The sequence below is a fragment of the Lepeophtheirus salmonis genome, chromosome 5 (genome assembly GCF_016086655.4).
Source record: "Lepeophtheirus salmonis chromosome 5, UVic_Lsal_1.4, whole genome shotgun sequence".
In the NCBI taxonomy this organism is placed as follows: Eukaryota; Metazoa; Arthropoda; class Copepoda; order Siphonostomatoida; family Caligidae; genus Lepeophtheirus; species Lepeophtheirus salmonis.
In genome coordinates this window covers 26,411,039-26,429,447 of record NC_052135.2, presented here as the reverse complement: position 1 = coordinate 26,429,447, position 18,409 = coordinate 26,411,039, and the positions used below count along the sequence as shown (strand labels likewise).

General features: G+C 29.8%; 1 protein-coding gene across 4 annotated transcripts in view; it reads right to left on the bottom strand.

Moving 5' to 3' along the window:
* Nucleotides 1-18,409, bottom strand: part of LOC121118974 (GTP-Rho-binding protein rhophilin) — a 186,403-nt gene that overhangs the window by 25,456 nt on the left and 142,538 nt on the right. The window contains exons 1-2 of one of the 4 annotated variants that reach the window (XM_040713585.2): nt 13,268-13,578; nt 10,500-10,805 (exon numbers count right to left, since the gene is read on the bottom strand). The exons of 2 other annotated variants lie outside the window; for them this stretch is intronic. In XM_040713585.2, coding sequence (XP_040569519.1) covers nt 10,500-10,553 — 54 coding nt within the window. In that variant the 5' untranslated portion in view covers nt 10,554-10,805; nt 13,268-13,578. Of the gene's footprint in view, nt 1-10,499; nt 10,806-13,263; nt 13,579-18,409 lie in introns of those variants that run through there. One more of the 4 variants, XM_071888496.1, reaches the window with a different exon arrangement.

Below are 18,409 nucleotides of genomic sequence, written 5' to 3'. Positions count from 1 at the left end.
CATGTAACCATAATGAAATCAAGGTTGTTTATTTGCATGCTTGAAGTCAATATATATTTTAAAAAAACCTTCCCTCGCAATTCCTTCAGGATGAGATTTTAATTTAACTTTTGAGCAAGTAGTTCAAAACTTCATGAAACAACATGCCCCTATCAAATTCAAGATAATATTACAACTCTATTTCCGGCCTAGGATTATCATTTCAGAAGGAAATATCATGAATACATATAATAATATATACTGGCTTTAATAATTAGGGATATATGTCGAGGAGAAAGTTATTTTTTTACGAGGATGGATGGATTGATGTTGTGCTCATCATTCTTATAAGCGTAGTATATTATGTCAACTGTCTTTGGGGATATTTATATGACGACCTATAGTTTGTATCTATATATTACTATCGTTTTTTTTATTTTATTATTTGCTTATTTATCAAGGCTATATAACATTTCACTTGCACCTAACTTACAAAGCCAATTTGGTGTCCAGAGTGAAAGTAGCCGGACTTATTGATAATTTTTGAGAGACTATGAGACGTGCAAATATGTAAGACTCCAGAGGAAGTGAAAACAAATTGAGAAGAGGTGTAAAGTAAGATGGAGTAATGCTGATTCTTTAACATTTTTGTGTATATTCTTAAGGTATACTAACGTATAATGGTAATTTTACCAATTACACGAGTTCAACATCAACAATAAAAAGGTGTTACATAAAAGATGTTAGCCTTGAATGTACAATTTATTGATCAATTGTTATTTTTTAATGCAATCTCCTAACATAATTTTCTAATGAGTTATTTATGCATATTGTAAATAAAATTCAATATTTTATCGATTGATTTGCAACTTCCATTCAATTATAAACAATAAATATTTTCTCAATGATGATACACCTGTTGACATAATATTTTCTCAATTAATTCATTCATTCAACGATATAAAGCTTCTTTTTTTTTTTTTTTTTTTTGAAAGGGGGCCTTTATTTTAAATGAAGGTTAAAATTTTCAGCTATTTTGATATTTAAACATAGATTACTTGAGTTTTAAACATGATGAATAAGTTATAATAATGTTTTTGTAAATTTTTAACATTAAGCATGGAAATATACTTATGTCGTTTATCTCTATCTTCAATAATGGTGTTTAAATAAGATTTGAATTTTAAAAATAGCAAATTTTTGTCAGAAGAATTAGAGGCTAATAGAGGAAAACCAATGCCATATTTGGAATCTAAGAATCAAATTTTACTAAGTTCAGACTATTTTAATTTTTGGGCAGACCAAAAAGTGTGACTCTCATGGATAGATTAGATATAACAGGTCATAATTTACACCTTTTGTGAAAATTTAATTATCCTTAATTATATCATTTAGGGATATTTTTACCTCAAACGAACTAAGTCTTTATCATAACTGTCCAGCACAATACATTACATTTAGTCACGTTCATTATTGTTTTTATTATTACTTGACTTAATTGTTATTTTATTAAAGTATGTTTATACTTTTTAAATGCTCCAATAGGTAGAATGAGTTTTTCGTTCAGTACATAGCAGCGTGTTCAATACAACTGTTTTAGAACAAATTCTAAAAATACTTTTAAATAAGAATACGTAAACTTCCGACCTTAATCACAATTTGCAATAGTAAGCATATTTAATCTGAGGAATTTCTTTTAAAACTATGCGGTGAAAATGTACATAGCGAAAAACATCTCATGCAATTGTTTTGCAGTAGTAAATATGTGTTGTATTTACAGTAATATTTTAGATTAGGAGCAACATCTGTGTGAAAGAAGAGATGATAATGCAAACAAGGATTGGTAGCTTTTTTCTACTAAATAAAGACTACCATTTTTCGACGTTGGTCTACATGCTAAGTTACAAGTAGCTCGATGGTTCTCCTTTTGACGCTGAATTCTTCTTTTTGGAGTGACTACAATAAGGAAATTAGTCAGTAACTCAACTTAATTTACATATAAAAAAAGGATAACTGCTTTCAACACTTGCAAACCAGTGTCTCGTAATATGGGACATTACTGTAGTATATATACATAGTTTGATACCACGCAAATATTTAGTAGTTAATCAAATCAAACAAAATATAGACTCGTAGAATGAAAATAATGACTGTTAGTATGGAAGAAACAAAGATAATTTAAATTTAGCAGAGCTGTTTTCCAATTCATCTGCTTCCGAGTTCAGACTTGAGTACTACAGCTCTGAGTAGATAGAACATTTAGTAGAAATTTGCTTATATTTAATTTAATTGCATCCATGTTTAAAAAAAACAACCCTCAGATATTTAATTAATTACTCCCTCGTTGGCCTGGACAACAAGTAAAAGGAGTACATGCAATAGATACATAACTATTTCCTTTGAATATATATATGACCTAAGTTTGACTTTGTACATATGTATGCAAAAATACTGGAATCCCTACAACTGTAAATTTCTCACAATGTATCAGTGATAAAATGAGACCTATTCAAATACAACCGTGAGTCTGCAAATCTGACTTTATGTGGTTCCGAGTCAAGTCCGAGTCCTCATGGTACGTATTCCAATTCAAATCTACATGCCTCCGAGTTTGAAACGTGTACAAGTCTACGAAAAAATTCCAGGCTCCAATACTACAGCTCTGAAAATTATGGATTAACTTTTTTTAAGTGGGAGTCACTCTTTAGTCCATATATTAGGATTACACACAACAACATACAATATACATTATATATATGAATACAATATATTTAATCTCTTCAACCAAATATTTTAGACATTTTAGGAATGTATTTTTTGGTAGAGGAGAGAATAAGAGGTAACCAAAAGACACTTGCTTAATATTTGCTCTCACTTGCTTCTTCATTCCTTCTGTTCAAACATAAACGTATGTAATTATATGTACTGCTACAAATCTAAAAGTTATGGAATTCATAACCTTGATATACAAATAAACGATGTACGTACATATATAAATATTATTGTGATAAAGTCCTTAAACCATGGGTTAATAAGGTTTACATGAATAAGATATTCATAGTATACGAAAAGCAAAGAAAATTGGGATAATATGAGGGGTAAAGTATTTGTAGTGAAATATTAAAGAAGCTATTTCCTGCACCGACGAAGGGTTACGGAAGGAATTAGTCAAAAGATCCTCCGCCCTTTTCTTTGTCTTAATTATGAATAACACAAGTATAATATATGTATATACCCACATACATAGGTACTCAACCAACATTTAACCAGACTCATAAACATAAGAGTTGAATTTGGAGACTCACGAATTATTATTTAAGAGAAGAAAAAAAACCCAAAGTAGTTAAAAGATGAGTAAAACCCAATTTTACAACATAATCATTTGTACCAACAGTTTTCAAAAGAAGAAAAAAATTAAGAATCATAAAAATCTCTATGAGTATTAATTGATTTTCAATCACTTCTCTTGCAAAAAATCTCCCCCAGGGTCATATATTGTAACAATAGTATTTTCTTTAATAAATATTCTTTCCGTATCTTTTACAATAGGATTTCCGGTATAAAATCAATAAGTCTCAATACTGAAGGATGACACTGAGTTTCTATATTTATACAATCAATAATTATTTATTAGGAGAAGGATATTCCTGAGACCTCGGCTGTTGAGAGACGACATTCGCACGAACTTTTTTGTTTGAATGCAAGTACCTACCTATAGGGTTATAATTTTTAATAAGATGAAACGAAATTGTACATAGGATATAAAATAAGATGAGCCCCATGACGTCAGAATATTTGGAATTTTTGTTGTTTCTTTATCATTCACAAAAAGGATGCGGCTGAGATTTATTTGACAAATAAAGGAATTCCTTGGAATATTTGTTAGTTTTTAATCCCATTGCTATGACTGAATACAGATGAAAACTGACGACCATGAATAATTGAATGGCATCTCGCAGGGAGGAACTCTTTTTTGTTTGAATGACACGTCATTATACTCCCTTCCCCTTTATCTATTGGAGCTTAATTGATAAAAGAATCCAACTGATTAATTTCTGTAACTGTATAAAAGACGTAGTTTCTTTCAAAAACATTCCTAAAAATGAATGAACGCCATAAATCCCCCCTCAAAAAGCTTCTTGCTTCATCATTAAAAGAAATGACTGATATGATAACAAATACATATTATCAAGAACACGAAATATACGCTGATTCATCTTTGTCATTATCAAAATTGGCTTATAATTGACTTCAATTTTATGCCGAATGAACCAATAAAGAGAAGAAAATAATGATGATTATATTCTCAATTATTTATTGATTATAATCACTGTTGTTATTGTTGTATTGTATGTAGGAATCAAAACTATTCACCTGTAGGGAAATTAGAAGGTATTTTTATTCTTATTAGAGACTCAGTTTCTCTCGGCAAGACACAAGTATTGGTGGTATAATTGGTTGTATGTATGTAGTCGTAAACCATGTTTTTTAGGGAGTGTAAAGGGAGGAAAAAGAAGAGAAAATTGATGATGCGCATATATAACTGTTGGCTCAAATGATAGCGTTGACTTTTCTTATGGGAAATCAATTTTGTTAAGACTTCGAGATATCTTTGGGCTAAAAGTGAATTTGCTTATGCACAAGACATTCGTAATAAATAAAGAAGTCAAATTAATAGTTAGTAACGTTTAGAACAGAGTCCCATCGACATATCGACGAACCGGTTTAATTGGCCTATTATATGCAATTTGAGAATAATTAACTGATAATTGACTAATAGTTATTTTTCATTAAGAAACAAGATAAAATTTATATTAATTACGTAACTATGGAAAATCAAGACGTGGCTGGAACAGCCATTTTTGAATATTGATTATCTATAATTTTAGGATTTTTTAATCCTTATTTGATAAGAAAATTTCTTTAGACCAAAAATTTCCATAAAACCCCCAGCAGCCACACCGACCAACTTTGAATTAAAACACATAAATGCTCTCCATTTTTTTTTTTTGTATATTACACAATAAGAATATCTAATCGGTGGACAACCGATCATCTCTTACAGATATGTTTCAGGACAATTAGACAGCAATATAATGTCACTATACATACAGTGGTTTAAAAAATTTAACTTTTCAAAATTTATTTTCTGGATCTTATTATTTGGGAATCCCTAATTTTGAAGCCTTATACCCAAATTTTCCTCCCGGAAGAAGGAATTCCCAAGTTCTGTATAGAGTCACTTCATGACAAAAATGAATGTTAATGTACATATATAGAGAGAGAGAGCAAAAGACCCTTGGCAGTTCTTTATCGAATTCTCATTTGTATTATAATCCAGAAACATATATACAATTTTTTTCTCGAAAGGGGTTACAATATGAAAGAGCAATACACACGAGTATCTTAACATACGCATCATCATAAGGCACAACAAAATATATCTTATTTATAACGATAACCTTGCAATGAGTTCATAGTAATCTTTTGATATACTGATTACCCTGACGACTTCAACATGGTTATCAAAAAAACAAAAGAGAGGAAAAATGAGAGACCTCATGCCTAGTCAATTCCGTGATTTAAAAAACTATAGCAGATGAAGGGGGTTGCCAAGTATATGGAATTGAATGGAAATATAAGGTATGATGCATCTATGTGTGCCTAAAGGTGCGTCGAAATCTATTGAGTAATGGAAATATAACTAAAAAAATCATCATTAGTACATAACAGGATCCTGATAAGGATGGGTAAAAAATTCGCACCTTGACATACTATAAAAAAAGAACATCAAAAACAAATAATCTTTGGATTGTAATTGGTTAGCAAGTGATTTTGAATAACTAAAGTTCATTTTTAAAACGAGGGATCGCTAGTATTTTTAATCTAATTAAAGCTTTGAAATAAATTAGTGAAACGAAGACTACGTGAACAATATTTTTACAAGGTAGTGTTTGTGGGGACACCTTTTTTTGTCCACTAGAGCGTTGAATATTACTTCTATAAGTAACTCACTACGCCTTCTCTATGAATTCACTCTTTTAACTGAGTTAAGAAGGTAATTTCTGCAAATGGAATAAAAAGCTGTATACGGGGCAAGGATAAATGATAAAGTGACGTCACCTCGGATATTATAAAAAGCGACATCTCCTCAAACTAACAGGCGCGTTTTTTTACTTTGTTTTTAAGCACTCCTTCTGACAAATAACTAGGGTAATCACACCCGTCCTCTTTTTACATTCTATCGAGGTTTTTTTTTTTTTTTAAATTCATGATATATCCAGTTTTTGTTGTTAAAGACAATTTGAAATTACCTCTGGGGGGGTACCATTTGAAAAAGGGCATATCATTTGCAAAATATTATTTAATTTCCCATCTTATGTGTTTGTAGTAAAAAGTTTTAGAATATTTCATAGCAGAAAAAATATGAAATGTCTTTGGTCATCCAAAAAAATATGTGTAGTTTTAAACCAATGTCCTTTCCATCCACCCTCAAAGACGGTCCCGGATATATTCATACATATTTTCTTATGAGAAATGGCATGTTAAAGATAAAGATAGGACCAATCGAACTCAAATATTTTTAAATATATGCAATCTGCAGGTCCAGTGAAAGTTTTTGCCTTATCTACAAATACCTTTGCAAAAAGTTCATAATACTTATGTAAATATCTTATAACGAATTCCATAATTATTATTACAAAGGAAAGACCTAATCAATAAGAAAAATAAGTTTATGTGGGCGGAAAGTCAATGTGGATAGTTTGAGTGTTGAGACTCAGTCCAAGAAACATTATTTCCCACTTGATTTATGATCTCTACAAATAACGTTATTGTAGATCAATGCTCACAATTTTGAAACAAAATTTACGTCATCAACAATTTATATATAGAATTTCTCTAGACTGAATGAGTTCGGTACATTAAAAATCTTCAGGCTCTCAGACCGGCCTTAGATTTTCATAGCAACCCTAACCCTAGTAAATAGAATATAGATACAAAAAAAATTAATTCAATAAAGATATATTTTATGCAAACTTTCTTTCTTAAAATAAAGAAGTCAATGGACAAGGATACACAAAGTACCTATGTAGTAGTATCCTTAAGAAAAATAAAATCCGCTAAAGTAATAAACATTAACTGCATACAGGTAATAATATACACTAAGCATGGATGTGTTATTTCTTTTAAATACAACACAAACATCATTATAAATTAAATGATACATGCTGAAATGTAATCAGTGTTAGAGTCCTACCCTAAAAATGACTATCTATGTCTATACGGACAATGTACCCAAATGTAATCAAAAACACAATGTAACTTAAAAAGACAATACAATTATTGACACGGTCTTTTTTTTTGGGAGGAATAATGAGATTATATTATAATATGTACGTATATCATTATTTCATAGGTTGAATCCTACAATAATCTTCCAAAATAAAGGATATATTTTGTGATTCAGTATATTGTGATGGTACTATGCATTTATGAAATTAAACAAAAATACATTCCAAAATTTATAACCTAAATTTTTGAGTATCAAGGAATACTATGAACATATGTATGTATGTGGTATTTCCGTTTATATTTATTTGCCATTATGTCATGATCTGAACCATCTAGAAATAGCTACACACTTTTAATGAAGTGATTACAGGGAATAACTCACGCATAAGAAGATCATAATCAGTTAGAGTACAAATTGACGAAATGAAGACCACCTGATCATTATTTACGTAGCCAAGGAAATCTTCTCAGGCTAACCCGTGCGTTTCGCCGCTATGTGTTATAGTTTTGCAATATTACTAGGGTTGGTAGTAATAAGGATTAAATTAAATATCAATATCTGCAAGATGGCATCGATGTACTGAGTTACCGTAATCAACAAATAAGTATACAAACTACTAATAAAGACAAGATGGCGCCATTATCCTTGGGTATGGAAACAAACTATTAATATGTAAATAACGGTCATGCTCCATTAGTTATGTGATTCAAAATATTAGTATTGGTCTCGAGACTAGTTTCAAGAACATTTTTTAAAAGTCTTGGTCTCATTGCCAAGGAAAAGACCAACGCAAATAAATTATAATACTGTCATTTTGCGCCACTTGCGCTTATTAATAGTTTTTATATACGTATTTTTTTAGCATAGTCTTAATTCCTAAAAGTCTTGTTATCAGAAAAGGTGATTTAGACTCTTGAACTAATGCGTAATAGTGACAAGATTATGATATACTTGATTACGGAGTCTTTTTGTTTGAGAGTAACACTATGGATGGCACCATTCTATCAAATTATAACAGAAGGCCCCTATTCGAGAACCATTCAGTATATTTTAAGGATAAGTAAACTCCCAGTAAGTCTTGTATTATGAAAAATTATCTCGTAGTCAAAAGTATTAATGTACATCTATCTATATATTATACAAAAATAGGTCCAAAACTCTTTGGAACACTTCCGTGCGGCAAAAAAAGTCTTTGAGAGGAATAATAAGGAGTTGAAATTAACAAATAATACGACAATTGAAGATTTAAGCCTACACAGAAATTGTGTTTAATCTTCTCTCTCAATTTTTTTATTAATCATGTTTATCCTTGAATCAGAATGGAATGCTTCTATTAATAATATGTCAAAAGAAAAAAGATAAATATACACTTTTTTGAATAAAATAATTTGTTCAGAAGTTTTATATCCTTTCTTTTTTTGTTATTTGTATTTAATAATCATTCAGTGTGTACATAGCAATTTATATATAATTGATATGTGCTCAAAAAATAATAAACCCGTTGATATCTAATTTATTAACATTTAAAAAATACTATTGTGGTTTGGTACCGGTAATATTACTGAACCAAGGCACGGACACACTTAAAAGGATAACATTCTAAATGGATACTGGAACCCATTATGATAGCATCATTACGTCATTAACAAACTGTCCTTAATTTTTGTGGTAGAATGTTGTAGTTTATATAACAAAGCAAGAATGAAAATAGTTTTTAAAACGTCATCAAATTTCTGTGATAGTCTCTTTCCTCTATCCCAAATTAAAATCCTATGGATGTACCTGTATGTGCAAATAAATTGCCCTTATCTATTTTTAGTGGAATAAGTACCGAAAAGTATAGAAATTTTGGTACCAGAACCTGTACCAAAATATGGACATTGAGACAACACTACTACATACCACTTGAACACGAGACTTGCAACTCGACATGATAACTTAATGAAAGACTCCATAGCTGACTTGGATTTTCCCACTGAATATAAAGCACTCTTTAATGTATATTTTATTTTTTTGAGGACACTTGTACTTGTGAGGAAATACATGAGCCTCGACTTCGACTTTACTCCCCTCTACTATACACATAAATGGGCGAAACAATAGCCATGACCATTTTCAACCGATTTGTAAGTAGGTCCATAGTAGATATATAGGTATAGTTGTAAAAGGTATGGCCTGTAGGTATGTTAAAACACCGAAAATAAACGTGGTCTCCCTGACAATTTGAAGACAAAGAGCAGCTTAGTTGTCAAGATTTTTCATTAGACTAGCTCTGAGCATCTATGGGAGGAATGAAATAAATATCTATTTCACTCCGTATCTAGCAATTATTTAAGTTGGAAATACTCTGGTGTGGATCCTCAATTCTACTTCGAGTCCTTACGCTAATGACGCCTTAATACATTATCAGTGTTACTCTTCCTCTCTCATGAGCACTAGTAATTATTTTATACTTTGACGTTATCTCGTCAAGAATAAAATAATGATAATAACAGCTTCTGAAAATAAAATAAAAAACACTGTTCAGGTTGCAACTACAAAAAGTATTGCGCACTATATAGATGTGTCCCTTTTTATAGAAAAGAAAGAAAAACTGACTAATACCTCATGTCTCCACCTGTACATTTACCTACTATGTACATTATCCACCACCTTAATGACTTCCCCAGGGATTTTTTTTTTTTTTTTTTTTTGCATTTGCATGTATCAACAAAAATTAATTCATAAATACGTTAATGAACTCCCCATTATTTAAACTGTGAAAAGATAAATCCTTTGTGTACATTATACCTCTTAATTAGTAAATGAAAATGTATGTAAAATAGACTTGATAAAAATACAACAAGAAACACCAACAAATCCCCCCTCCATGGGATTTATTACAACGGATGAAATGATAATATTTCTGCTTCATATGTATTATAAGTATAATGTATCAACTTTGCAGAAACTTTAATACCTTATTTCATAATCTGAAACGTAAGTTTATACACTCTTTGAGCTATGTAACTAAGTATGATGTCTTTCTTAATAAAAATAGGAGTGAAATGATAAGTTTCTTTAAGAGGAGGAGAATAAAAAGGTTTAAGTTACAAGATGAGGGGAAGATTTAAGAAAAGTATATTCTTGTTAATAAATATATTTTATAATCCTATATATAATGTTTTTTCTTTTGAACATTTAAAATTTTAAAAATAATGTTTATTATTAATGAATATTTCCTTACCACAATGCGTTTTCTGAATTCCTCTGGCTTAGAAAAAACGACCCACTTTAGCATAATTTATTCTTTAGATGTATAGATATTCTTCCTTTTTTTCTTCAAATTCAACGGTTATTTCCCCTAATTCCTCCTTTTCTTTTTCGTATTCTTTTCAAAGAAATCATCGTCACCATGACGTTTAGAAAAACGACAACTTCTCAGGTAAAAGAACCCGAAAATATCACATTCACATCTTTTACTTCAACTTCTCCTTCTTTATTCTTACTAATAATAACTTGTAGAAGTTTGTAAATGGAAGATGATAATTTTCTTTTGTCAAGTAAGGCAACGGTAGAGTATTAATTCCAATCTCGAACAACAAATCATGACATAGGTACACACATAGGTAAGTAGATAAGCTGATCGGTAAAAAAACTAAATTCAACAAGAGCTTACACTGAAATGTTTTTTAGTGATATATGAAAGCACTATAGCATTCGAACTCGAAAAAAACCTCAATTTTACTAAAAATTACTCAAACCTGCCCGAAATATTTTTTAAGGAAAATTTGACATTAATACTTGAACCCGAATAATTAATCAAAACTCGAGCATGATCAAATTTCTCAATTTGCTCAAAGGGACAGTTATAAAAATACAAATTTGTTCATAAATGATCATAGATCCCAAATGTTGGTTTAAAGTAATATTTGAAAAAAAAAAAAAAAATCAACTCTACTAAAGTGGACAATTCTGTGAAAATTACCTAAACACCCCCTGAAACATTCTTTAGGAGAAATTCGACTTTACTTGAACTCGAAACATTCGAGTAATAAATTTCCATGGACTCAAAAGGACAATAGTAAAAACTAACTACAGATATTCCTTTTTAATTAAAATAAGAGTTAAATAATGATTAAATAATGATATGTGGAAATTATCAAAAACTCAATTCCACGCAAAACTCAAAAGCTCGAATTTTGACTCGAGTCCAACACTATAAATAACATTTGGGATACTTGGAAATTGAGGGAACAAGAAATAAGTACTAGCTTCCTTGTTTGTTCATTTGTCAAATAAAGCACTTTCAATTAAAAAGAAACAAAAAGGCTTGACGTAATATGGTATATATATAGAACGAGAGGGGGGTAAAATTAGTGGAATTGATTTCACATCTCGTAAATAAATTCGAATTTTCCTTGTTGTTATTTGAGAAGAAAAAAAGAGAGAGAAAACATAATTTTGGAAACGAATCATCATCTATTTATATCACTACAAAAAAAACCCTGATTGTTAAAACTCTTTTCGTTTAGGTAATTTTTTTTAATTCTCAAAAAGGTAAAAATAGAACGTATATATATATATATTATATACAATACTGTTCCTTAATTAGTTTTCGAAATACATAATAGTTGAGAAAAATTTTCTCCACCCCATTTGAAGATTGATGTGCGTGTAGAAAATCTTCATTCTTTTGAGAAAGTGGAAGATTTTTGGATAGAATCGGAAGAATAATGACTCAACTTAACATCAATAAAATGTATATAAAAACCACACAGACAAATCCACATCAAAATTCCTGCCCAATAATGGCTTCATTTCTCAAAATGCCTTGAATGCAGCAGGTATCATACAAATGCAATTAAGTCGCAATGAGAAAATCTAAGTTTATTATTCCATGATTGTTAAAGAGATCAAATTAGAAGATAACTATTTATGGATTGTTACCTGACATATGTGTATGAATGTGCATATAATAGTATAATGGAATGACAAGAATCTATCTTCCATCACAAATATGTTGTTGGATTAATTTTTGTCATTATATATGAGGCCCGTCAACACAAAAACAACCTAGAAAGATTAGCACAAAATAGAGTTTGGAATACACTTGTTTTTTTCGACAAGGAATCATCCACAATTTAGGTCAACAAATTATTGATACATCCATTCGTGTGTGCCTCAAATTGCACATAAAGTATCCAAGTTGACCTGCACTCTAAATAAAGGATAATTTAAATTGACAGCCTCATTTATGTACATGAATTTTATGTACATATTATGTACTGTATGTATAAATGATGTAAAAAATTATATTGGGAGTTTCTCCTTTTCTTGTTTTTAGTTCAAGTTTGTTTTTATATTGATGCACCGCATATATGTATATCTATAAACATTGATGAGGCTCTCTCATATTAAATCTTAAAGGATTAGATTCAATATATTATGTAGGATGTATTCATTGTATGTATTTAAATAAATATCAAGCATTGATTTGTGGATAACAAAAGCATGAAACAATCAAACGATTACTATTGAAGAAAAAAATTATGAGCGTTTAATATTAATATTATTATTTATAAAAAAAAGTGAAACGTCCCCAAAGGCCATTTCACAATGTAGTAGTATACACAAGAGAAACTGGCAATCAAAAAAAGGACTATTTTTTGCAAATTATTCATCATTCTCAACTCCTTTGCTTTTTGATGATGCAAAGTGGTGCACTTATTATGTATATAAATATATATAAGCACATAAATCAAGGGCAGGATTGTGGTTTTATTTTTTTAGGAATCATAATTCACGTCGAGTAGGTAACAAATGTGCCTCATAAAAGTTTTTATTATTGTATACTATTTGCAAAATAATCGTTCAGACAAAGATATATGTACAATTAACCAGGGTATCTTGTACCTAACTCTTTTAAGTACCAATGTAGAATTTATAAATAGGTAGATTACGGAAATACATGTTTCGAGATTGGAATTAAGGGATAATCGAGTCCTCACTTACGTTCAATGGAGAAATAATTATAATTATAACAGTAAGAGGAACACAGCGTTATTTATGTATGTATCACTATGAGTAGAGTTGTAGCAAGAGAGAAGTTGAAATAATAGTAAAATTATTATAAAATAAAACTCGTCAAAGCAAGAAATGAAATTTGATCACTTTTAATTATCGAAATCAACGATTATTATTAACTTCACTAGACATTATTATGTACTATAATATATATTTATGTTACACAACGAACACTAAATTTCTTAACTAACTATTTTTTTTTCTACTGATCATATTCGTTCCTTAGTTATTATAGTAGTACGTAAAAGAGAGCGAGTTGGATGAACGTTACCTGCACCCGCCTGCGGATGCTTTTTTAGCTTAACAACCACCAAAAATACAACATATATAATAATGAGCTCAAACACACATCTCTCTTCTACTTCTAATAATATCTTCTCTTCATGCAAGTGGCCAAGGGGTCGTTCACTTGGTCAGCTTATAATATACCATAAGAGAAAATAATCTTCCTATTAGATGAATTTGACCTTGAAGTCATTACCCATTTGAAAATATATTGTGCCTATGTACTATTGGATTATACATTTTCAAATTAATAATTTTTGTAAGTAGTTAATACTTAAAAAAATGTCCGTGAGATTTTTATTATTTTATTTTTGGAATGAGTCATTTGATCAAATTCTTTAAATTCTTGGACTTTTAATTGCAAAAATCGTTTTATAGGCCATATATATACTTAGGTACATTTATAATAATGATTATATTCTACTTGGAAAAATATTTTAGTTTTTACTGATGCATCTTTCCATTCATTCAAAAGATAAAATATTATAATTTGTCATTTATATTTAGGCAATTGAAACAATTGATTAACCTTGAAAAATAAATATAGATTATTTTTTGCAAAACTATAGTGTGGTAGAGTTACAAAAAGAAGAAAATCACTTCCATTCAAAACTCCACTAATGTAATTAGTAAATCTATATTATTTACAACAAATGAGACAAGCCTTTAAAGCATTAATTAAGAATTGCAATATCTCACTAAATCTTTGTGTCTTTTTACCACTCCTCACGTTAATGCCTATAAATATGACAAACCTTATATTATTCTTATAGTATCTGCTAAAATAAATTTATAAATATTTTTAGAATTTGAAGCACCTTCAGAGTACAGCTAATGCTATCTTCTATACAAAGAACTCTCTACCAATAGTTACAAAAAATATAAGTAAACAGAGCTTGATTTTAAGTGCCTATACTCATTCACTAACGAACCAAAACCTTAATTACTCCCTGTCATTGCTCATTCGCTTCATCTAATGGATAATTAAGTATTTTGTTGTTGTAGAAAAAACGACTTCAATTAAGAATGAGAGAATGTAATTAAAGATACGAAGGAAAACCATTTATTAGAATTATTGTTTATTTTATGTTGACAGTCCCCAAAAGTCTTAAAGATGACTCCTTAAGTGCCTGGAATCAACTGGAAATATACTTAATAACATACGCATGTTTAAATAATAATTCAAATTATGTTTAACCATATTCTGGAGATTGTGCAACATTCGCGCAAGAAAAGTGTTCCATATCCAAAACCTTAGTAGATCAAAAACAGCCATGAGCTTGCTTCTTATATATGAATTTACCACCATTTGATACGAAAGGTAAACATTTCTGGTCAAAATAAGTTTAATTGCTCTAACATCAGTGTTTGGGACAATGTCGGTTTCAGAATATGTCTATTTTGCTGTCACATGTAGATGTTTCTTCTTCTTTCATCTTAATCAGTTTTCTGAAAGTCGATTGGTTGACTTAGAATGAGTTCCTCTTAACCTGTAAAAAATTCCCAATAATTATTGAATAATAATTCAGTAGTTGAGAAAAATTGGCAAATTACCAACTGAATTACGGACAATTTTTATATATTTCTCTTCGGATAAAAGGTTGTGTCATACAATAAAAGTAGTGACGTGTGGGAGCACGAAAATGCCTAATATAACATTTTATCTCCCCCAAACAATACATATTTCAAATCGCAGAATATATTTATTTAAGAGAGTTTTGAGGTTTAGAGATCACAATATACTGATTTAATATGATTTTTTGAACGAAAAATACCCACAAATCCCCCAAGACATAAGTTGAATATAAGAACTCTGTGATGCCCAAAACATTCTAAAACCAAAGGTTTTAGAATCTGAGGCATTAGTATGTACACTGTACAGTTTCCTCATATTCATACAATGTAGGAATATAAAAAACAACACATCGATTTGGATTTTCTAATGGAACCACTTAATTGTCTTGTTATGTTAAATATTTACAGCTTTGTAAGTGTTACTGTTGCAGAAAAAATATAATATTTATATATGGTTCGATGTACATACATATAACTAGATTCATAACACCTGGCTTCCGGACAAACAATTCCATGTTTTCTTAAAAGGTGGAAGTTGTTTTATTTATTTGTTTATTTAATTGGTTTTAAAACAAAACACATGTGACTTATTCTATGTAAAGGTTATTCATGACTTTGGATTTTTTGTTTTATAGATTTCAGAAACATGAATTGATCATCTATACATTGATACATACTCGTATATGTCCATGACGACGCATGGTATGTATTTATTTAGAGGTCAATAAACCAATAAATACCAATTTATATTAGACTTATGAGTTAATGTTGTTATAACCTTTAGTTTCATTAATTTACCTTGTTAGACCGTATTTGATAAATCCACCTTATAGAAAAAATATTTGAATTTATGGGATTTAAAAATAGAAAAAAGGAACTGTATTAATTATTATTTCATTTCCTCTGAATTAATTGGTAGGTATTCATTAATAATTTAATTTTATGTGTACTTTTGATAAAATAAAATATAACACATCAATTTCATTGCAGTCTGATTCTTAGTTTAGAGGTTAAAGCCGTTTTAGTGACCCCAATTTTGTGAACTACGTTCACCGTCTGCTGTTCACTCAGCTGATGATTTTCTTGATTTAGGCGCCTTTTATCTATTATTACATAACGAAATATTAAATATCTTTAATTTCACTTAAGCAGCTCCAAAAAAGGGCTTTGTATCGTTTTTCGTTGATATTTCCGGTCCAGTCCGAGCAAACGTGACAATCACTTCAAAGAAAATTTGCAAAAGCCCAAATTTTCATGTAAAATTGTTAATGAACTATTTTCTGATATTTTCAAAGTGTCTCAAGCAATTTTATTTTACAGTGTTTTAAATTATGAAACTTTCCATATGAAGATTAGTACTGACCGGAAATTACGTGGATCTGTCAACAATATTCCCATATATATGTTCGATTAAATACTTAGTGAATGATGGGGTAACGTAAGAGTTCAACCAAGATATATAAGTCATAACCTTAAGCAGTGGTTCTCAAACTGTATTACGCAAGCTCCGTCCAGATGGAGGAACATGGGGAGGTTTTATATAAAAAAAGATTTGAAGCACTTGAAGATGAAATGATACAGAATATAAAAATTTTGAGAATCACTGACCGACCTAAAGTACATCATACACTTAAAAAATGCATTAGCTCTCAACGTGAACCAACTCCATGAAATGCACCCCCCCATATTTAATTTTCTTTCTTAAGATGTAAAATCTCAACGGTTACAACTCAAGATTGATGTTCTTTCATTTCTTTGTTCCATTATTATTTGTGTGCATTTGTTTACTTTGAGTGGAAATAACATACTGCTTTCAAAATGGAAGTGAATAATAGATGGGGATTCACTGAATAACAAATAATGTCATGAAAGTCTTCTTGTCTTTTAAAAAATGATGCGTTTACCTAGAAATGTACTTGGCTAAACAAGAGTCAAACCAATCTATTCCCTTCAAACCTACTAATAATTAGTCACAAAATGATATGAATAAGAAACATAGTCAATCGTAAAAACCACATAATGAATGGGGGATTCGTACTCGGATTACACTGTAAATTTGGATTCCTATTCAAATTAAAAAGACTTACTACTCGGACTGAAATTTGAAACATACAAGATTTCAAATTACTATTCTTATTTATAAACCATTTATCGTTTTCTATTCTTCAATTTTAATATTTATGATAACTGAATCAGACACATAAAACAGTACGTCCGTCAGTCAGTGACATAAAAAATTACACTGTATTTTGTTGTCAGCTGTCGATGTTTCTCCTTCTATCTTTCAAACTGATTTTGAGCTTACTTCTTCCCTGTTTGTTTGTTTTTTTGTTTCTTTTGAGAAAAGACACGTGTAAAATATCAATGTGTATAGCTTGGAGAAACTTGGACTGTGGTGAAGTCTGATTAAACACCGGCTAGAGGCCAATCTTGGACTAGAGGCTTAACTCGAACTCGTAAAATATAATTTACAGGCAGCTTTTCCAAGTAATTTTGAGACCCCCCAATTATGAAGGACTGCAAGGAGTGTGGATCCTAAAAAAATCATTTTATAATTGAAATAGAACTTCCTTCATCTGAATTGAAGGTAAAGAAAAATCATATTTGTTCTTACTTAAACAATGCTTTTAAAGTAGGAAAAAAAAAAAAAAAAAAATGGCTTCCATCAGTAAATAATGATAAAAAAAATCATAGATTTACTTCCTTTATTAAAAATAATGTTAGATGTAATGAGAATGTGATCGAACCCCTGAAGGAGGGAGTGAATTTGTGGGGTTTTTTTTATCAAAGAAGTTCTACTCATTAGGTCTCATCTTTATTTTAGTACAATGCATAAGACTATGAACTAATATGTAATGAAGATTTGAAATATGATGAGTATACGTTATAAAGATATAATAAGCCTCTATTCTTTTCAATTTATTTTCCTTTTCTTCGACAACGTCTCTTAAGAGGATGTAATTTTCTTTTCAATTATATGACAACCATTTTCTTCTTCCTAATCAGTTACTAAAGTACATACATAATATAAAAGAACATAAGTAACCCCTCTATGACAAGGGATTACAATCATATATAATATGTACTCCTAATTGTAAGTCTTTAGAGTCGTGAAAGTAGCAGTTGTTGTAACCAAAAATGTACAAATTCACATTGTAGAAACATCACCAACAGCTATGTAAAGGAAAACATATGATATATATTTTTCTC